The sequence below is a fragment of the Metopolophium dirhodum genome, chromosome 1 (assembly GCF_019925205.1).
Source record: "Metopolophium dirhodum isolate CAU chromosome 1, ASM1992520v1, whole genome shotgun sequence".
NCBI lineage: Eukaryota > Metazoa > Arthropoda > Insecta > Hemiptera > Aphididae > Metopolophium > Metopolophium dirhodum.
Genome location: NC_083560.1, coordinates 116821760 through 116846364, shown reverse-complemented (window position 1 = coordinate 116846364; position 24605 = coordinate 116821760). Strand labels below are relative to the sequence as shown.

Below are 24605 nucleotides of genomic sequence, written 5' to 3'. Positions count from 1 at the left end.
ATTCATAAAAATTTTCCTTTTTGTATCTTAAGTTTAAAAATGTAATATAAGATTCCTCATAGTTTGTCTACTTTGATATTATCAAAAAAAAATTTTCTGCTGGAAAATCAAATTAAATTTGTATGAGCGTTTAAAGTTTATACAACATTCACCGATTACCATAGAACCATTCATAGAACGAATTTATTATTTTGTTATAATTCAAAAACAAATAACTATAGATACTTAAAATGTACACCAAATGTTGATCCATTTTAAACGTTTACAGACATTTTCAATTTTCATTTTTTTTAGTTTTTTTCTATAAATGTCAAAAAAATCTTATTCGTTGGATCAAAAAGCATAAAACTGTATTTCAAATTTTGAAGGAATAGATAAAAATTAGTTATTTTGTTATTTAAAAATATTTTTAGTGAGTACTGAAACATTTAATGTATATGTATATTATTGAAACGAAGTTTTTTATGGCACGATGCGGGGCTAGCCGGGAAAAAAACATTCCTGATGAAATACTATAATTTATAATAATATAATATATTAAACAGCTATTTTAGCCAAAACATCCAATTTTTATTCCATCATACTGTTCGATCTAGTAATGCTTTTTAAAACAGATTTGAATTCGTTATTATGTCTACTTGAGATTGGTCAGTCCACTTTTCCCAATTTCACCCCCTCCCACCACCTCTAAATTCAACCTTAAGACCTTCCTTGGTCAGAATTGTTTTTCATATACTATGATTTTATAACATTGAATTCAAATTTAACAAATCTATTACCTTGACCCCACTAAACATCTACTGTACAGCAGAGCAGTAGCCACTTTTTTAAAATTTAAAATCGACCCCTAAGGGGGTGAAATTAAATAACCACACAAATGTGATTAATCAAAACAAAAGTTAGGTTCGTGTTCGTAGATAGAAATTTGTAATTTATATAGGATGTTGATTTTATATGTAGGACTGTAGGAGTAAATAGTTTCAAGAAGTGTTTTATAGAAATTCACTTGTAGGCGGCGATACCACAGTTTGTATCGGATATAGGTAATATTTGTATGGTTAAATTTACTTGAAACTTGGTATTAACGCTCTTCGATATAATTAATGAAACATTCTTAGCTTAAACTAGCTTATTCCTTACCTATCATTACTCATGATGAGTTATAATGACTAATGAGTCATAACAAAACTACTAATACGCGAGTGAATCCATGAGAAATAGCTAGTTAGTATCATTGCATACAAATGGGTAACGATTCTCTTAGGAGACAATCGATCGATCAGCCTATATTACTATAAAAGTATATATTTTATTTATATTGCTATTTTTAATTAATTTTACTATTAGTAATATACGGTACGTTGAATTATTATTTGCCAATAGGTACATCGCCTTAGGACGGTTCTACATGGTAGAAATATGTAACTGTTTAAAATTAATATAAATATTTTAAAAATGTCATTGTATACCTAGGTATAATACAACATAATAATATATGTAAGTCCTACAAATATTTTTGAATTACAGAAAAATTAACTAAAATCTTTACCCATTTAGTGTTAAATATCCAATTACGTTAAAATTTGAATTTCAAATATCTATAAAAACAATTAGAGCCAATTTCCGCCTATGAGGCTATGATCCAGTGGCGCAACCAGGAATTTTTCATGGGGGGGTCTGACAAAATAAACCATATTAATTTTTATAAACAATATTCTTATGTTTTTATTAACAATACATTTTTTAAATTTTATTATTATTTTAAATATTAAATAAGTACTAAACTAATTAAGAGGATGCTACCCATGCATGTATGGGTAGCGTCCTCTTAAGACATAATTTTACAATGAAAAATCTAAGCGGCGATTTATTGAAGCTAATACTTCAATTACTTCATCTTCTGTAACTGGAACTTCTCGGTGTATGTTAAGAACCGCTAATCCATGTAACCTGGATGGCCAATGATTATTGGTTATTGCACTGTAGCAGTGTAGCCACAACACTACTTAATTGATGTAGTCGAAAAATCAATTTATATTTATAAATTTAATTTTTATTCAAGTTTATTGAGAAAATGAAATGAATTTACTATTATACGTGCCAAGGGGGGGTCCAGACCCGGAGTCCACCCCCCTGGTTGCGCCACTGCTATGATCCAAATGACACCTACTTGTGTGTGGTACGCACTTACCTACCTTTAAAATTCTGAGTGGAGAGATGAATGTATTGATTTTACAATGATGTGTGTTTTTTAGTTTTGTCTGTCATCGTCTTTTTTTGTTTTTGTTTCCGCTGATTATTTTGAAAAGTAGGTTGTAGGTATGTACTGGGAATTTTTTTTTTGACCTTCCATAGTACCAACTAAATATGACTTGCTACCCTAAACTACCCTCAAAGTGGTCCATAATACTGCTTCAAATGGCATTGATACACGACAGTAATAAAAACAAATTTCAAACAAGAAAGAATCTTTGAAATACACAACTAGTATCAAAAGGGCCGCTTAATCACCCATAAATCATAACACGAATACCCTGCACCTTTTATCCAACCTTGGTGAAATTATTATAAAAGTCGTCTCACATAATATAATATATCTTGTGTCATTCCAAGTAGATACATTAGACAAAAAAAAGCTGACATTGGTATGCCTCTAAAAAATAAAAATAAAAACGATTTTCTAGTTTCTACTATAGGTACTTACCTAACAATAAAATTTCCAATTTTGTGCGTGATGCTTCGATAGTAGTTTATTTTTATCTTAAAAACTGACTACTGGGCCATCATGTGGTGTTAAAGTGTCTATAATCCATATAGTTTATACAATATAAATTATTTTAACATTGATACAACAAAATATACGTTGATAATATACTAGAATACTAGATACAAAATACAAAACAATTACTAGTTGGTATACCTACTACCTAGGTACCTAATATTTAATAATACATATTATTACAATATAGTTTATCATAATACTACTGAAAATCAATAAAATCGTTATTTATACAACTATTTAAATTCAACATATTTTCAAGCAAAAACATATTTACTGTTTTAGTTCCTACCATTTAGTATTTCATTTTAATAGTCATTTTATTATTAAAAGCTTTTATACAATTATTGGGAACCTTGTGTTAACATTGTGAGTAGAGTGGATAAGTAGTGTATGTTTTATAAGATAAATTACTGCGGCTTTATAAAACACTTTTTGAACCATAAGCACACAGGCGTTTTTGTACAAGTCAGCTGTGTTCCTTATTAAGGGTGATATATTTTACTTATATTTAAAAGTGATTCATAACAGAGAATTTTTATAAATTTATTACTTATATATAATTTATATTCAATTTTTTATTAAATATGTTTATAAGTTCGGTTAAAATAATAATTGGGAAAACTAATAACAGAGGAAAACAGGAATATAGGCAGGAACAACAGATTTAGACAAAATTGATTTTTTTCTTTGTAGTTATACAAAAATAAATAACTATAGAGACTTGAAATTTTGAAATATTTGTATTATTATTATCTACACGTGACAAAATTTTATTCGTTGGGTCAAAAAGATTGAAAAATTAAAAGAAGGCTCCTAATATATTGTGACAAATTCACAATGGCAGATGAAAAATATTAAAAATACATAGGCAACATTTTATTTATAACCTTTTAAAGTTCAATGTTTACATAATTTATCAAATTGAAAATGTACAAATTATTTTGTTGTTAAAAATGTATAAAATGTTCAACTTTTATAGGTAAGGGTTGAAAATTTAAAACAAGGTTGTTGAAGAGGGTAGTTAATTCTGTAACCAAAAAATCTAAAAATATACATGAAAACCGTTTTTTTATAGTTAGCTGGGATTTTAAGTTAATATTTGTACGAAATTACATATTAAATAACCAAAAACAACGATTTTAGTTATGTTTTTATAATTTTATAATATTAATTCAACTTACCGGCTACTGTATTAATAAAACCTATATAATAACAATATAAGTAAAAAAAGGTGGATAAGTGGATGTCGCTCTGCTGTACAGTAGGTTACAAGTGGGTCACTGTAATGGATGGTGTTAAATTTGAATTCAATGATATAATATCATTGTATAAGAAAAACAATTCTGAGCGAAAACGGTCAGTCAGCCTATGATTTTACCAAGTATATTTGATGATATTATTGTGAATAAAGTAATTTATGTATAACCTATTTACGTGGAGCCTTGTTTTAAATTTTCAATCCTTAGCCATAAAAGTAAAAGTAAAAGTAAAATAATTAATAAATTATAAATTTGATAAATGTTGTCAAAATTTGAACTTTAAATGCTTATAAAAAAAAATTGTGCCTATGTATTTTTAATATTTTTCAACTGCTATTAGAACGATATATCAGGAGCCTTATATTAAATTTTCACTCTTTTTTACCCAACAAATAAAAATTTATTGATATTTATAGAAAAAAAAACTAAAAAAATTGAAAACTGACAATGTCCGCAAACAGCTCAAAAAGAGTCAAAATATTTTCAACATTTTATGGTGTATAGCAAATGCTAATATAAACATTCAGTGAAATTTTCAAGTATCTACGGTCATTCGTTTTTTAATTACAATAAAATAAGAAAATTGTTACATGAGAAATCGAGTAAATATCAAATGTTGTAAAAATATAAATTTCAGACGCTCATAAAAATTTAATTTAAGTTTCTTCTAGACATTTTTTTTTTTATAAAGGTAGACAAACTTATGAGTAATCTTATATTACATTTTCAAATCTTAGATTTAAAAAGAAAAATTTTTATAATTTGCTATTTTTCGTGATTTTTCCGTATTTTGTCAAAATTTGAACTTTAAATGCTTATAAATAAAAACTGTGACTAAGGATTTTTAATTTTTTTCATCTGCCTTTGAAACAATAACCTAGGAGCCTTCTATTAAATTTTCAAGTTTCTTTAATAAAACGTGTGGTATTATGTTTTTCAAGTTCCCCTAAAAAATTCAACGAAACGTGTAAAATGTTATTGTCCCCATTGGCGGAAATCAGGGGGCTTGAGGGGGCTTATCCCCCCCCAAAAGCCCACCAAGCCCCCCAAACCTTCTTGCAAACAGGTTAGGTTCTTTAAATCAAGAAATATAACACATAATAATTTTTTATACTATACATTTGTTTGTATAATATTTTACATAATATTTTATACGAAAATTAAAATTATAAGTTGGAACACTCCGAACACTGTCCTATAGTGATTTGTTTTATCGTCCGTCGAATGAAACAAAATATATAAAATTATATTAATTTGGAAAAACCAATACTGCCGATGCTCGATACAATAATTGTGTTGATCGCTGCGCCGTGGCAGTGAAAAATAATATACGATAATGTTTTATTTATAGTCATTAATTGTACATTTGTACGTTGTAGGTTGTAACCATATATCATCACTAATCATTAGTTCATATCCTGCGGTACCGGTACGTCGTACTCGTATGTTATATTATATACTATTTATTATTTTACTATTGAGTTTTGCGTGTAAAGTGTTTAAGACAGACAAGACAGTTATTCCGCATAGTGCATTATTATAATATAATTTATATATTGATATATCATTATATAAATATGTTTAGTATTTTTAATTTAAAGAATAAAAGTAATACTACTAATACACTTGTGAATCAAAATAATAAAACAAACCAGAAACGTCTGCCACAACCAGTGAAATACTTAAGGTGCGATTCCTATGCACGCGTCTGTAGATTCAAATTTCAGCCGCGCTGTCGTATTTTTGGTAGCGCGGCTGAATATAGATTCCTATGTCAGCGATTGAAACGCGCGGCTCCGCGGCGCGTTTTAATTTTATAAACTTCGTTGTTGAATTATATTTTCTAATTTTACTTGATCATTGTTCACCGTACAACTGACAGTGGGACACGTAAAATAGTTTTCAATATGTCATATCTTGCAAAAAAGTAAAAATTAATGTTAAATTTACTTCTATTACAAGAAGCAGATGAAGAACATGCCGTTATTAAACATGTCATATTACGTGATGCAGAAAAAAACAAAACACACGATATGTTCTTGGCCAGAAAAACTGAAGGTTTTTTTAGTATTCTTATTGAGAAACATTTATGGCGTGACGAAAAAAAATTCAGAGAATTTTTTAGGGTAAGTTGTGACCAATTTAATTACATATTAAATATCATAGAAGAAGATATCAAAACGAGTCCAAGTATTAAAATTCCGGAGCCAATAACTGCAGCTGAGAAGTTGGCAATCACATTAAGGTATTTATAAAAATTAATTATTAAAAAATTAATATAATATATACAATAGGTACATATATTGTATTAGGTAGTAACGTATAAATTAATACCTACCCAGTTAACATAACAATAAAAAAACATTTTACACCCTGAACTAAGTAATAGATATCACTTTATTTGGTAAATTAAAAACGAATTCTGTAATTCTAATACTAAAAATAAAAACATAACTGAAACAAGTACAAATTTAAAAATAACACCATTTTATAGAATCAAATATGATTAGTAGTATTTACTTATGGCCTTTACTTTAGGATTCTACAAATAGTAAAATGATGTATAATAATTAAAAATAAAATATTAATATTTTAATATTTTTATTCTAAGTGTGGTTGGTGTTGGATTTGGCCTCCCAACTGATTCCAATTTTGCACAACATCGGTTAAAACTTTAGGATCTTGAACTTCTGGTAAAATGAATGTGGTTGAATGATTATACACTGAAAAGCCCGACTGTGATGATTGAACACTTGAACTCGGAGATGAAAATGTGTAGTCTACTGCAGGTCGATGTAGATTCTGTCTTGTTAATGAATCACTGTTATTATTTTCTATTTCTAATTGTGTGATGATATTAAAAACTTTTTTGGCTTTAATTTTGAAATGTGAAGAGAACTGTTTCACAGTCAATGCCATAGACTTGAAAAACGCATCAATTGGGTCTTCTTCTCGGTCATTATTAATGTTATTTAAAATTTCTTTTCTTTCGTCGCTGCTTTTCTTCAGAAATTCGATTAAATCATCGTTTTGTTTGGTTTTTTTATTTTTTACTGGCATTTTGTCTGTGTCCAATGTTCTTTTGTTTGAGTCAAAAATATTTTTTACTGTTGTATCTATATTATTCAAATCCTTTTGGCTTTGTACGTCATCGTCAACATCAATTATAGTGTTATCTTCTTCTTCACTATTATTAAATGTACATTCATTTCCATCTTTGTTGGATTCAATATTAGACAAACCACTAATAAAAAAATAGAAATAAACAAAAAATATATTTTATAGAAAAGGTATAATTGTATATTAAATTAAATATTACTAACATTCGTTCATAAGAAATGACAAACTATCAGCTAATACCCATTTTGTTGGTTTATTACTTGCTGATGATCCTGTACCTAATTTTCTGTTTCGCTTATGTTTGTTGTAAGTGTTTTTAATGTTTTTCCACCTTTTTTTGCATTCATCGACTAAAATTAATCAAATATTTATATTATATTTGTCTAGAAAATATTTTATCAAATTAATATATTATATTTGTCTAGAAAATATTTTATCAAATTAATAAATTAAAATTAAAAATTAAAAAGAGGGTAAGTGGGACCGCTCTGCTGTACATTAGGTGCCGTATGGATCACTATTATTATAGAAGTTTTAAATTTGAATGCGATGATAGGTATCATTGTATACAAAAAATGATTCTGAACGGAGATGATTTGTCAGCCTAGGTCTTAGGATATACTATATTACATTTAAATAAACATAAACGAATATTTAAAATGCCTATAAATAGCATTAAAATAAGCGAAATATTTTGAAAATTAAATCATGTAAAGAAAATGCCAATCTAAATAACTGGTGAAATTTTCAAGTATCACGACTTATACTTTTTGAATAATAACAAATTTTTAAAATCACTCCGTTCAGAATCTAAAAAAAAAGGGGGAACTCACTCTACTGTACGTAGGGGTAGTGGAGTGGATCTCGGTCATAGACTTGGTTACTATCATAGATGTGGTAAATTTGAAAGCAATGATAGGCAATATTGCACACGAAAAACGATTCTGAACGAATTGACGATTTGTCAGTCTATGATATTTTATATCTAAAATCGGTTGATAGTACATTGTTATTTTACGTGTGAGTTTAAAAATTAAAAATTTAGACGTTCGTAAAAATGTTTTAAATGACCTACTTAAAAAATAAGAAAAATCAAAAATTTCAACTGTCCAAAATCGATTTTGGTTTTTGGTGTAACTCTAAAAAGAAGTTGCAGTAGCAACATGACATTTTAACTGAATGCTTATATAAGCAATTTCTACCATAAATTTTTCAAAATATGAGCTGTTTATGGTTATTTTCAGTTTCCAATTTTTTTTAGTTTATTTTTTCTATAAATATCAATATCTAAAAATTTTTTTTTTTTATTGATCTCAAAAAATAACGTCGACAAAAAAGGCTATTAGTTACAAATAAGGATTGTTACATTAATTAAATACTAAATAATAGACATTTTTTTTTTTTTTATATAAGATTGAACAATTTGGTTTGTTTCATAAACTTTATTAAATCGAGGTTTTTTTCTTGATTGGGTCCGAGTGAAGAGTCTAGGTTGTAGGATATCTTATGTGTGGCCCGTTCTTGGTTGAACATTAAACAGTCTGCTATTATATGTTTGACGGTTAACAAGGTTCCGCAGGTTTGACATATGGGAGATTCCTCTCTTGCCATCAGGAAGCCGTGAGTAATTCTGGTGTGACCAGTTCACAGAGTCTATTGAGAACAGTATCTTCTTTACGGTTGATGTTAGGGTTTGTCCAACGACGTATGTCTCTTTTTATTTCATACATAAACATATTAATGTATAACATATGCATTAAATTTATTTCAGTTATGATAATAATATGCAAGACATCTAAAATCCGTGATCATTAATATTTATTCATAATATACGTCATATTCATTTGTTGATTTGTTAAACTTTGTTTAATTGTTATACCTATATTTACTACATATCAGTCATCAGATTATTTTTAGTCTTTATCCACAACTAAAAATATTCCAATAAAGTATTAACAATAATATATCTACAAATAGCCAAATGGAACTCTGATTTCTAAACACTCGCGTCTCGCGTAGTCGCGTGTATTTACTGGTAATATGCTTTGAACAAGCATGATAAAAATAAAACGAATGTACGAGAATAACTTACCGCCAATTTGTTTATTTTTGAGACATAAACACATACTTATAAGAACATAATTTGTGATATTATTGTGCAATTATAGCAAATCCATGGCACGCTAAAAATATTGTTCTAATAACTAATATTCTAATATAATTTATTCTATATAATATAAAAAAAAGTCAATGCTTTAGGCTTTAGCCATTACATATATTTTAAAATCAATGCTTTAGCTAAATTAAATAAAAATAAAATGCTTGATATTATAGTAACTATGGTTTAATCACTTTTAGCCCTATTTTGAATTATTTATTATAGGATTATTTTAGTTATAATAGAAATAAATATATAATTAATGTATTTCTGCTTACCAGTTTTTTTTTTAAACGTCTGATATTTGCTACCAAACATTTTCTTTTACCAGTATGTTTCTATAAAATTTATTTTCCAAATCAAACAAACAAGGATGATTTAAAAAAAATTGAAATTTTAATTAAACTGAATAGTCATCCCTCATCAGACTCGTGCGCGATCGCGTTTGGACACCTCTTGGAGCGGACGCGGATCCGCAGTCGCCGCCGCGCGCTGTAGCGACTGTCATAGGAATCGGTTCCATTTACTAACAAGTAAACTAGTGCGACGCGGCTGAAATTTGAATCGCGGCGCGTCTACAGACGCGTGCATAGGAATCGCACCTTAAAGGTGATTTAGAAGACCTGAATTCTGGACCGGCTCAACCTAAAACTAAGGTACCTACCTACTTAACTATGATTTTATCATAATATTTTATTTATTTAAAAAATATATTAATAAATTATATACCTACCTTTTATTTTTAATAATAATTTAGTTTCCTTTGACCAAGTTTGGAGAGCAGAAGCGTAGTTTTAATGAATCATACTATAAAAAACATGAATGGGTAGAGTACTCTATATCTAGAGATGCAATATTCTGTTTTGCTTACCGCATTTTTGGAACAGATTCAGTAGAACCTTCATTGACAATATTGACATTAACGGGTTTCAAAAATTGGAAAGTATTTTATAAAATGTTATTATTTAGTCATAATATTATTGTAACCATTTTACATTACAACGATATTAACATTGACGATTTTAAAACAACAATAAAAAAAGAAATTTTTCCAAATATTTACAAAATGTTACAAGTAGCACTTACTTTACCAGTCAGCTCTGCAACATGTGAGCGATCTTTTTCGGCTATGCGAAGAATTAAAGACGTGGGTAAGAACTTCTATGCATCAAGAACGCTTTACAAACCTTTCTATTCTTCACATAGAGAAGGACGTAACAAAAAATATTGATACTGAATGTATTTTAAACGAATTTTCTAAATCCTCAAGGATGATGGTTTTAAAATAAAGCATTTATTGTAATAAGATATATTCAACAAGACTGTTATTTTATAGTATTTTTTTTCCTTATTCAGTACCTATATACTATATTATTATATATGTTATAATATATTTATATTATTAAATTTCAAGTATAAAAAAAAATAATTGGACAGTAATTTTATATTTCTGTTCAGTTGTTCAGTAAAATTTATGAGAAAAATCGTAGCCCCCCCCAACTTTTTCAATGGATTTCCGCCTATGATTGTCCCTCCCGTTTTTACTGTTTTAAAGACTTGAAGTGTAAAATTTTAGAAAAAATTCATATTTTCCTTTTTGTAACTTTTAATATTTAACGACTAGGTAACGAAAATTTAATAAAAAACTTTTAAATTATAATATGTGGATATTTATTAATATGAATATTCAAATGACAAGTAGCAGGAAATTCACTATTCATTAAATACTTTTTTTTTATATACATATTATGTTAGAATATGTCTGTCAGTAAACGTGTTTTAAAATGACCGAGGATAAAAATATTGTTTTATTTTAATATTAAAAGTGTCACTCAACACATAATATGAAAAGCCTCAAATTGCACGCTTTTGTAGTATAAAAACAAATACAATAAAATATATGTTAAAAAAAATGTAGAACCTTTTTATTCTTATGAAACGCATGATTAGAATAGATAATATATACATGTATATAAAATATATGTGATGTAGTATGTGTTGTGAAGGATTGACATTCTTAAATAAAATTAAGTAGGGATGAAATATGTCAATGACAAAAAATGAAGAGATGACATTCCAGCATCCCTCCGTAACCTCTCCACGGTTGTTATACCCTTCAAAACGGTATACTTATGGAATTTATTAAAATCAGTGTGAGTGTGTGACAGTATGACAATATGACAGAATGGCCTATATACGCTACATAGTATATGCAATAAAAGTACCTTAGTCAATTAATGTATTTTTATCAAGAGAATTTCACTCAATGATTATCACGACCGGGATTGCACATTTTAAAATATGTTCATAATATAATTATTTCCATTCCCAAACGTTATATTTTAATATAATATGGCTGTATACATTTTTGTCGATTCCATTATGTGATATTATATTATATTAGGACTATCTTTTTTAAGACCACACCATTTCAAAATTAACAACAGCCAAACATTTAGACTTATTGTAGAAAGAAACGTTTAGATCGTACATACATAACATTTAAAAACAATGTATACCTTTACCGCTGCTTTACCAGAACATTAACATTACTTTTTATGAGGTATAAGATAATAATTTTATAAAACAGTAATAACATTGGCTCACGTTTGGTTTGTTAAAATTGTATTGACGTTTTTTCGTATAATACTGCATGTATGCTCATAAATAAAATTATTGATCATGATATATGTACATTGTACACTATTGTACAGGTAAGTACTGTATAAAATATAAATGCAATTTTTTTCGTTAAACAATGATGCGTACGTAAGCAAAAATTCCTCATTATGCCGAGTATTGAGTAGGTAAAATATAAGAGTTTTAAGTTTGAGTGAAAAGAGAAAACTATCCCCCCCCCCACCACTTCTAGTGGTTGATAGTGTAGGTACAGACGGTATACAATTACCATAGTTTATACCCCACGATAGCAATAATTATATTTTAATTTCTTTCGTATTTTATAGTGTCTTATGGAAAACAAATTCGACATTGTACCTACAACATTTCTGTTAAGTCATATTTAAAATTATTGTAAGAAACAAATAGTTGTAGTGCGTATTTTAAGAATTTTAAGACTTTTTGTAACAACGATGGTTATTGGCTCATGAGTCATAACTCATGTCATTGTACAGTAATAAGTTATAATGGCTTATACGTATAGTACGATTATGATACATTAAATATATGTTTACATATGTCTACTGTTTATAGATAAACTACAGTAGATATTTTACATGATATATTATAATAAAATATTAAACATGTTGTACAGAATACATTAATTATAGTCATTCATAGAAATTATCGTCATAATAAATCTCAATATATTTTATGCAACAATTATAAGTAATTGCGAGTTAATTTAAGCACTTTTTTGACATCTTAAGTTTTCAATCAGCAAAGAGAAGAAAAATGTCATTCTGCAGTTTCTAAAATAGCTGGTTAATATACCACTGGTACCTACCCATACCTAATATATTATTGTGTAGCGTAATATATTGTAGGTAATGTAAGTATGATGTTATAATTATAAATTAGGTATTGGGAAAGTTTTTAATTTGAAAAATAAGTATGCCATACTTGAATGACCTATACGATATAAGAAATATTTTTTCACGAGGCATTTGGAAAAACTCAAATTTAGAAAATTGAGTTATTAACAATATAAATTATAAAGTAAATATTTTTAATTCTGTTTTGTTAATAAATATTTATGAATAATAATAGAAGTTAAAGCTATGTTTATCTAAATGACTAAATCAAACCCCGATACCGCGGAAAAAAATTAGTTAGTTCAACTGCAATTATATGTACTTCAGCTGTAAAATATAGTTCCATATGGCATAGCTATATTGGTAGTTGCAAATACTATTTGATTTTGGTTAAAATATTAATAGTCAATTCAACTAAATTTAATTCTAACTAAAATTGTAATTATATTTTATAGTTGTACTAACCAAACACTTTGAATTTATAGTATATGTAACTAAAAAAAAAAATTATTATTACTAAATATTTCAGTCGAAATAACTATTTTACAAAATGTATATTGCAGTATTTCCAACTAAACATTTTTAGTTAAAACTACTAATTACATATATATAAAAAATATATTTAGACCAAGTGTTGTACCCAGGGTGGGGGGGACTAAGGGATTCAATCCTCCCTATTTACCATGAAAAATAATATAAACTATTCAATATTAAAAACTAAGATTAGATGACAAACATAATAATCATTGGCGCCAATAGGGGGGGGGGGGCTTGGGGGGCTTGGGGGGACTTAGTCCCTCCCAAATGTCGGTCAAGTCCCCCCAGTTCAAAATCTAGTAATTAGTACTAATTTTTATATTCTGTGGTACTAAGCAATATGGCCTATGGGGAGGGGGACTTGAGTCCCCCCAAAAGTTTTTGTCAATGTGCGCCTATGATAATAATATTATATATTTGGTTCCCCCTAATGGAAAATCCTGAGTACACTACTGATAGGAATGGTAAATTTAGGTAAGCATACAATATATGAATAACACAACTGATGAAGTCAAAAAATGTATTTTATTGAATATATAATAATACATATTTTAGGTATAATAAATGTATAAAAGAATATAATATTATATAAAAACTATTTATTTTGGTATAAAACATAACCCATTAGACATAACACAATGAATTGTGGGTTGTACACAATTCAAATTTTCAACTGAGCAACATATTAATTTATTAGTAAGTTGTACATTATACGCTTGTAAATGTTCATCAAAATAATTATTATTATAAATACTACAAACTAAAAAAGGAATATTATTATAAGTTATTATAAATACAGATAAAATTAATCCAAATAGAGGTAAAATATTTGGGTCATCACTAAAATTAATCAAAACTGACATATTATTACAATTGTAAATGGTACCTTTAAAATCAATCCATGAAAAAAATTGTACCTTATCATCCAAAATATTAAAAGGCGAACATATAAATTTAATATTTCTGTATTTGAGCCGCGTATTTGCTGAAAGTAATGTACGACGTCCTAACTTAATATTTATTGTATTAACTGACGACAAAACTCTATACGACAAATTAAGTTGATGCTTTAATGATAAGGTATAAGGTGAATTTTTTCGGGAAGTTATAGATTTAGCTGTATCTTTTAATTGTTTATGCTTTGACTCAAAACGCATGGACCAAATTAATGATAAAGGTCCAACAATTACTACATACGGTTGCAATGTCAACCCAAATTGTAGAGCTTTTTCTATTTTTGAGTTGTGTAATGTTTTCAATTCACCAACATCCTGTAATATATTGTTTCATGTTAACATATTTTTTATTCATTTATTTTTAAGTTTACTTTCATAAATAAAACTTACAGGTATAAATGTTATAAAAGCAGCAGCTTGCTCCACTTTTGATGTTCTCCAAACTGATGGCATGCAATCTTTTTTTCTTTTATTGTTTAGTCTTATAGTTATTGGTTGAAACAATAAAGGAAGTAATTTTAAAATTGATACATAGTCGTTACCTATAAAAAAAAAAAAAAAAAATAAAGAAATAAGGACACGTCTTCAACAAAAATAATCATTGATTATAATATTTACCGGGTTTTGAAGGATTCTTTAATTCTCTAACAGTATTGAAATGTTGAACTCCAAATTGAAAATTAAATTTGTCTATGTATTTTATGAGTTGAACTTTAAAAACATCAATTTTATTCAGTAGTCAAAATTCTTTGTTTGGATATAAATGCTGGAAATCAAGTTCAATCTAAAACAGATATGTATTAGTAATTATTGATAAAATATATAATTTAAAGCAAAAACACATTTTGTAATATATTATTTTATATTCGTAATATTTTTTTTTTATACTACAATACTAGTCATAAATCTGAAGTATAATTGAATTGTGTTTAACTCTTTATAAATAATGCAAACTAAAAAAAGTACCAAAATATATCCTGTAGGTCTTTGAAGACCAGGATAGAGTTCTATTAAATTTTCTTTTTTTTTTTGCCGGTATTCAATAGTTTCTATCCAGAATGTTTGAAGTGTTTGGATGGGTTCTGTATTATTTTTAAGCCATAATAATTTATCTTCATAATCTATTAAAATAGATTAATAATATGATAAATTAACACATTTAAGTAAAATGTCTTAATGTATTAGAAAAAAGTTTTAGAAAAAAGTGAATACCTGAATCTTTTAAGTTTATGCTATTATCATCACTGACCGAGTTTGTGGGTATATCAACTGATTGATCATTAGTTTTCTTAATTTCTTTTTTTAAATTACAATATTTATCGTACAATTTTCCTCTCATAGGTGTTACATTATGACCTTCTTTATAATAAGGTGTGAAATAAGTTTCCTTAGTTTCATTAGAAAACAAATTGTGAATACCTTAAATAACATTATTTATTTAGTTTTAAAATTTTAGTTATTACGTTAAAAATTAATAAATTAAGTAAATTAGATTTATTATTCCAAAATTAACTTAGGTGGTAGGTACCGTTTGATAAAAATAAAAATTTAATTTTGTCAATTTTTGTGTTGTGCTGAATTTCATGCTTTATAATAACTGAGGCTAATGTATTCCTCATTGACTGGTTTAGAGAGCCAACTGACTCATAATACTTAATAACTAAATTACCATCAGTATAATTATTAAGTATTTTCTTGATATAGTCTTTTGATGCTGATTCCTAAAATTTACATACACAAATTAAGTTGTATATTAGAACTATACCTAGTTTTATACATTGATTCCTTTAAAAAAAATATGATATATAATACTATATTGAATAATGAGAAAAAATACCTCTACAGTATAAATGCTACTTTTACATCTCAATTCCTCATTTACCTCAGATGTTATACCATTATCTAACGGTTTTGCATGAGGCACCTCAATTTTTAGGGCTCCGATTATAATAAACAGAAACAAAACAAAAATTTTTTACTTACTAGACTTGTCCCTTTAAACTTTTTCAGCTTTTGAACAAATTTAGATCTTTTTCCAATTTTTGGAATTAGTTCCTTTATCATGTCCTCGGTTAAAGATAAAAATGCTTTTTTATCAATTTCTTCATCTAAATATTATTTAGGTATTCAATAAATTATAACTATTATACTTACAAGATAAATAGGAAATTGATTTTAATAGCAACAGTCTCTAAATTGTTTATTTTCTGGTAGATTAATTATATTATATACATCCCCAGGTCATAGGATATTATAATTAACTATCTATCTCCATTTACTATACTGATTTTCCAAGTGATTTTCTTACTTTTTTGTATATTTTGAACTTTGCCGAACAGTTGTATTGCTTTAAGACAATATCAGTTGGTGCATCTTATTTATTGAATTCATAATAATTAGGTGCAACATTAACTAATAAAATGTTTCTAACTCCTGTACACCAATAGAGTCTAATCCATTTAATATTGTAAGACAAAAAAAAAATTGGGTATTTATTTTTTAATTACAATTATTATTTTTATTAGTATGATTTAATATTTTATACATTGTGGATTTAGTCTTAAACAAATTATAAAGGTAAACACAATACCTTATATAAGTAGGTATGTTAATAAGAAATCACTAGTATAAACATTCAATTATGATGATTAGAATTTAAGTATATAACTATATGTGCAATATTCAATGTGTGAGTACAGTAAGACCTCTCTATAACGGACTTATGACTGAAAATATCAAATCCCGATTCAAAAATATGTGAAATTCACCTCTCTAATGCCAAAAAAACTCTTTTAACGGAAAAACTGGTTGGTCCCCAGCGATTCCGTCAGGTTTCACTGTACTTAGTAATATAACGGTGCAATACGCTAGCATTAGTTATATAATTTATGTATGAATCACCATGTCCTTATGATTCAACTAGCTTTATATTACCTTTGAAAATATTTATCGTATTATCATCAATTCCCCATTCCGAGCCCCATTCTTTCAACAAAGTTTCTGTAAAGTCGTCCATCTATAGATTTGTTGACTGAATAACATAGTAAAAAATAGCGCGTAATTAAAAATAGTGATTTCGACTTACGAATCACGCTTATAAGTGTATGTTCATAATATTCATTATGTGGAATATATAATATCTAAATATGTAATAAATGTAGGTAGGTACTTACATATAATGCCGCTTGCTGTACGCGTCCAACACGTGACACGGCGAAATGCGAATACACGATCAACAAATTCACAGACTCACAGATAACTTATAACAATGTTTTATAACAATTTAATTAAACATACACGCATTACATAAGAATATACAGTAGGTACGCACTAAGACTTATCACGTTTCGGTTTCGATTTTCGAATGATGATATGACAAAGGAAACAAATTCATAACACGATGACTACGATACTTACTATAGTATTATGGTTGTATTAACTATTTTTATTTGGTCATATCATTTTGACTATATTTTACAGTTAAATCAACCAAAATATTTCAACTAATTATAGTTAGTTGATTTCGCTAACTTATTTGGTAAAAATGTAGTATATTCAACTAAAATATGGTTGATATAACTATAATATTTCTACCTAAAACTTTTTAGATTTATAATCGATTCTGTAGATATTAATAGTATAGTCTAAATATGGAAAAAAACAATACGTTACGAAATAATCTTCTAAATTTTTAGATGATGGATCGACTATTCGTAGTTTGCTTTGTTATTCCTGGGCACCATCAGTTCATATTTTTCAAAAATGTTATGCTACTATATTTAAACCGAAAATGATTTTTTTTACTATAACATTGGCCATAAGGTTTTAAGTTAATATAAATTATGTACATTTTCATAGAAGCTATTGCAGTCGTTTTAATGTATTGTTAAGGTGGATATATTTTCTAAGGCCTTAATAATCATGATTTTCGATCCATACATTTTTCATAGAGATCTTAAAGAACTATTTAAAATTATACAGTTTTTATTTTTGATGAAGTAGGTATTGAACAAATTTATATTCCTTTTATCATTCCAAATACATTTCCAATAAACTTTTGTTTACATCCTTTCGTCGTCGTTGTGACGTAAATAATGATTATAGATAAATTTAGAGCATGATTAATGCAAGAACATGTAATAGCGAATTTCATTTGTGTTTTTAATAATTTAACTGCTCGTCTGTACCGCATTTTTCAGATTGCTTCACAGAACACCCATTTGTTGTTATTCATACGCATTTATCCATATAATTGGGGAAAGTAATAAAATATTTAAATTTTTTTTGTACTTAATTTAAAAACAAAAACCATAGATACCGTAGAATTTGTATATTAGCTAAAATTATTAGCTATTTATCTTCTATACATGGTATATAATTTTAAAAATATAGGTAAATAAAAAATAGTTTTCTCGGTTAAAATACTTGAAAATGTAATACACGGTTCCTAATAAGTAGTTACCAAAACTGTAACCAAAAATCTAAAATATATATAAACGCAATTTTTTTTTATAACCATTTGGAGTTAAAATGTTGACAAAATTAGATATTTATTATAAATTAAGGATAAGAATTTTAGTTATTTTGTTGTAGTTCAAAAATATTACCCGTAAGTATATCAAACTTTAAACGTAGGTTTATTATAGCTGATATAGGTAGGTACCTACAAAACAATGATATTTTCAAATAGGTACGATATTTTCAGCAAAAATTAATTTAACCCACCGTATAACTTATCACTTATAATAAAATTAATTAATTTAATAGCAATATGATAATAAAACAGAATAACCCGACGCCGACAAATTAAATAACTTGTTTCAATCAATATTACATTTTTTTTTATTTATATATATAGGTATAATTTATAATCGCACTACCTAAGTAGGTACAATATAAATATATTTCTTTTTAATACCAAAAATGTAAACATTTAAAATTGATAAAATATCTTATTTGTAAATCTAATATTTAGAAAAATGTTCATGGTAAAAATGTTTATTTAAGTCAAGTACCTACTTAGGTACTTCATTTTTTATAATTTTTACTGCCTGGTCGTCTTTAATTTAATCTTCGGCTGGAATTCGTACTGTCCTCAATAACATACTTTTTTATTAAGGAAATATAGAATGGGATCAGCACGATTCCGTTTTAATAAATTATTTGATTATTGATGAATAGATAACATAGTTTAACATTTTTTCAAACTGTCATAAATAATAATTACACACCTCGCCGTCGGACGGTCTCCCATTGCGTATCATCAACTGAGTTTTAGTTTACACAAGCTGTAATTAATATAATAATTATACTATATACTCGATTGTAAAAAAACTACCATAGTAAATAATGGAACACATATCACAATATTAGTAAAAAGAAAAACACGTAATGGATACATTTCAAATTATTATAAGCACCTACTCCTTAAAATGTATAGGCATCATATAACTATAATAACACGATTATGTATCTCCCACATTCGTTATACAATTGAATTATGCCTCAAACAAATTTAAATTTAAATTTAATTGAACCCCCCCCCCCCCATTTGTATCCACGTCTGACACAAACATACGTATATTTTTTGATTTGTGTGTGTAGAATTGTATAAAATATTTATACATTTTACTATTTTATTGCCAAGGTGACTAAACATAGATATTTCCAATGATTTAATTTATTATTTACCTATTACAATATTATTAAGTCTGAAGGTAAACATTTTTATGTTTAGACTATTTAGATAGAGTATTGATCGATATAAATTATGTAAATGTTTCTTATAGCCCTGCAATTTATAGATTAGGATAATATATAAGACATTAAGTCAATGTTTGCCAAACTGGGGAGGCAAAATTAAAATGTAAAATGATTAAAAATGTTTTGTAATTATTATTATCGTTATTATGATGAATAAATCACAAATATGAAATAATTATGTAGGTACGAATAGAATATTGGTAATCAGGTATGAAGACACAGGCACAAAGTATTTTTAAGCTTGTGATCTTATAATCTTTATATAAATATATATTTATATTCATTGTCACGTTGTTGAACATTTTTTTTTCAGACCATACCCAATTCGTTCTATGCAATGAAATTCTGGATGGACCAATCGCACAGTTGCAAGTAAATCTACCTATTATGTAATATGATTTAAACAAAAAACACATGGCGCTATAATGTGTGTTTAAGACTTGGGTCTGGGTGTGAATATTTATGGTACGAAGCTGGTATACTGTATAATAATATTATATTTCTGTAAGACTGTGAATATGCGTAGTACATACGGTGGTGAACGCCACTCAACCTAAATTGTTGAATGTTGACAATATTACAACTTACAAGGGCTTAAGGGCGCAATTAAAATAAAAAGATATAACTTTAATAGTTAAAGATAAAGAATAAAAAGATTATCATCTCTGGGATCAATACCTTACGGTCCTTACGATAATTCTAAAAAATTATTTTATTTCAAGAACTCTATACATCATTCAAATTCAACTTACGACTCAAACTTCTATTATATTTATCAAAAAGTCCAAGATTTACCAGAGAACAAAAAAGTATATTACATGATGAAAATAACAAATATTAACGCTCATTTAACTACTTAAAATAAACAAATTAAAACTGATTCTATAAGACAAAATGTTGTTTCCGAATAAGATGTATATCTTCCTCAATATATCTTCTAATTATTTAAATTATTAAATTCTAGTATTTATCCACTTTTTTAAATTTAATAATACAAATATATACTATGTTGTTAACAAATATATTTCAACATTCTTTTTTGATTTATACATTCAGATGTATAATAACAGTGTTAATAGTACTAAAATAAATGTATACTGTACATTTAATTTATACCAAATAAAAGTAGGTCAACAAACATTTTATTATAATTATCTATGTGATTTTTACCGAGGATATCCGTAGATATCGAGTGACGAAATAGGAAGTCTATTGAATGTTCAAGAACAATACGATCGACGACAAGCACGGATCCAGAGCAAAGATTTGGGGGGGGGGGGGCAACAATTTTTTTACAACACAAATACAATTATTATAAAATATTATACTTTACTAAAAATGTTGTCATAATAGTAGGTATAGGTAATAGTAGGTAATCAATGTGATAAATAAATTATTGATTATAAAGCGACAATGTAAAAAGAAGTTTAGATTTTGTTTATTTGTTACTTAATATATAATATTTATATTTATAAAAAAATATGTCTGGGGGGGGGGGGGGCTGATCCTAACTGATCGATGAGCATATTATTTTCACACTTGCCGACCGTATACAGAAGTCGTCGATGGGCTCGTTGGTACTCTCCTTGAAATTTGTTTTTATTTTAAATAAAACACTCAATCGTTATTTCTAAGCAAATCGTATTACATAAAATCGTATATAGATTATGATTATTATAGATACATCATCTACAAACAAATAGTAAACAAAATAAAAATATTATAATCAACTAAATTTTATTTATAACATTATATTTTTAAAATTTATATCTATATCTATATTACTATATAAAATTGTAAGGGGTTTTCTACAACCGCGTTAACCAAGAAAACTACTGAACCTATATTTGGCTGAATTATTTTACTGTTATACCTAACAGTCTGCTGAAGGTTTTAGTACTACTTTTGTTAATAAAAAATAAGTATAAAGTTCTTTAAAAATTAAATAACAAAGCTAATCTAATCCTTATATAAAAGAACAGGCCTTTATTTTTATGTTCAAATTTTGTGACTACACTATTTAATATTTTTCCAATTTTTTTTCACAGAGTTGTTCCAAATACTTTCCTGAGTATTACCTTGTCACCCGATTTTTCATTTTTTTTTGTCGGAGGGGAGGGAGAAGGGAATCTATATATTATATACCTGAAATTGACTCGCTGATCACTGTATCTCAAAAACTACTCAACGTACGAACTTGAAATTTGAAATAGTGGTTCTTCTAATACTTTCACCGTGCTATAAGAAAGGATTTGCCAAAATTCGAATTTTAAAGAGGTGCTCAAACTAGGACATTAAGGTTCAAAATTAAAATATTATTTTTATTTTTATATAGTTGCCATTGGTTACAGTTAACAGTAGAAATTAGTGTTGATTTATTATCAGTTTCCATTGGTTATTTTGGCAGATCAGGTACAAGCTTGCATCAAATTTAATTATAGAACATTGCCTGCCAAGTTGAAAGAGTTGCCCTTTGTCCGCGATTTGACGTAGTCGGATTGCCTACCAAGGTGGCTGAGTTGCACTTACTGCAGTAAATTACACCTAAAAGTATTTGAACAATTATAATTTTTTTAAGATTTGCGATTTTTTACGGGCAACGTATAGTGCACGAGTTCTGCTATAAAAATATATATATTTACCATTAATACCGCTAGAAACATTTCAATACGTTTTTATTAACCATTTTTTATATTTACTTGCCGATCACATTAAACGATAACATTTGAATAAAAAATTATACATATCATCGTCCGAAGGAAAAATACACAACCAATCACAAGCGAAGCTGTGACGGGTTGGCTGGTTATTAATAATATACTAGCTGAATAACCCGGAGTTGCCCGGAAAAAAAATTGTGATTGTTCAACTGCTTTTGAGAGCAATGGCTTTTTAAGTATAAATCATATTATATTTTAATTTATAGCTATCCCACCCGGCGTTGCCCGTGAGACTCGCTTGTGATTATGCGAGCAGTATATTATCAGATGGGCAAACTACGGTAGATTGCAGACTCTGTGAGGTGCGTACGTGGTACGTAAGTGTATAAATTAACACTCTAAAGTATCAACGTTATACCAAGTTTGTCGTTTTTACTAACCCACACGGCGCATTGGATACAATCCGGTGGTTTTTCATCGTCCAGTAAAGAAATATCAATTAATACAAAATCTTTTTTTCTTCCTCTTAATAGTTCATCTATATTTTTTAATGATGGTACCGTAGTATAATTTTGCCAATCACTAAGTTTTGAAATATGCAAATATACAGCAAAATTATCACTATATACCTACAAATTAATTACTAACAATTTATATACAAAAAAAAAAATAATACTAATTTCTACTATTACTATTGTAATCTGCAACCAATGGCAACCATTTATAAACAAAACAAAAAACGACACCGCAATAACACGGCCACACGACATCTAACATTTTGTCCTTTTGCTCATCTCCTAAGGTAAATATTAAATAGCGTATACAACCTTCCTTAAGAATTGGACTATCAAATTCAAAAATAATTTTTCAAATCCTACTGGTAGTGCCAAAGATTACCTCGAGCATACATCTGAATGACTACATATAGATAGATAATATAGATATATAGATATATTTTATATTTTTAATATTGCTGTATATTGTTAAAAATGCATTTTACCAGTGCTCAATAATATTTACTGGTAAACAATCTCAAAATTGTTCCAATTATGATAGATTCAAAGATTTAGGACGTTTACCAGCTGCAAATGTCAACATTTAAATAATGACTGGTGAATTGTTGTGTTATAAATTAAATTATAATTAAAATATAATAGTAATTACCAGTAGAGTTTCAACTTTTAAGAAATAATAATAAATAAATAAAATTATAATGCTTACACATATTACTGTAGCACTGACTGTATCAGGAACACAACACCACATAAGAATAAGGGCTTTTTCTTGGAACACGTTTATTTTAGTCGCGTACACAGGTACACACCCATAAAATAGACAATCGATGTCCCCGGCCGTTCTGGGTTATTTATTATTGTAATATGCTTAAATGCAAGTAGTACAACATAGTTAAAACATTAATATTACAACATTTGTAATACAGAAAATATGAAATGTTGACTATATGTATATATTCAAATATTGAATTATTATATTTTTATGATTATTATTTATTACAATTATGAATTAATACATTTTTAAATATTCAGTTAAGTTATATATGTATAATATTATATAATATTATAATGTTAACATTCCTTTACTATTGTGGCAAGATATAAAATACTTAAATACGGGATCAATTATTATTTTTATATTTACTAAAATAAAATGTTTATTTTTAATAAAACAACATAATATTATTATCCTTAATTGAATAAAAAAGAAGACTTTTTAGTATTTCCATAATGATATTAATATAGGTACCCGGTAATTAGATGTATCTTTGTCGTTTAGTATTGCTGCTGTGTTTTTTTTTTCACTTATTCTTATTGTATGAATAATTTTTTAAAGTTTTTTTTTTTTTTAAAAAAAGGGA

The 24605-nt window shown here is 27.2% G+C and overlaps 1 protein-coding gene across 1 annotated transcript; it reads right to left on the bottom strand.

Annotated features, from left to right (window-relative positions):
- Window positions 1-6642: 6642 nt before the first annotated feature.
- LOC132952935 (uncharacterized) lies at window positions 6643-24010 on the bottom strand. The gene is given in 11 exon segments (XM_061025458.1): window positions 6643-7285; window positions 13972-14621; window positions 14697-14848; window positions 14925-15090; window positions 15273-15427; window positions 15519-15725; window positions 15835-16027; window positions 16290-16414; window positions 17241-17337; window positions 17480-17565; window positions 23951-24010. Coding segments are annotated over 9 exon segments (2373 nt in total). The 5' UTR covers window positions 17323-17337; window positions 17480-17565; window positions 23951-24010.
- Between the last annotated feature and the right edge of the window lie 595 nt (window positions 24011-24605).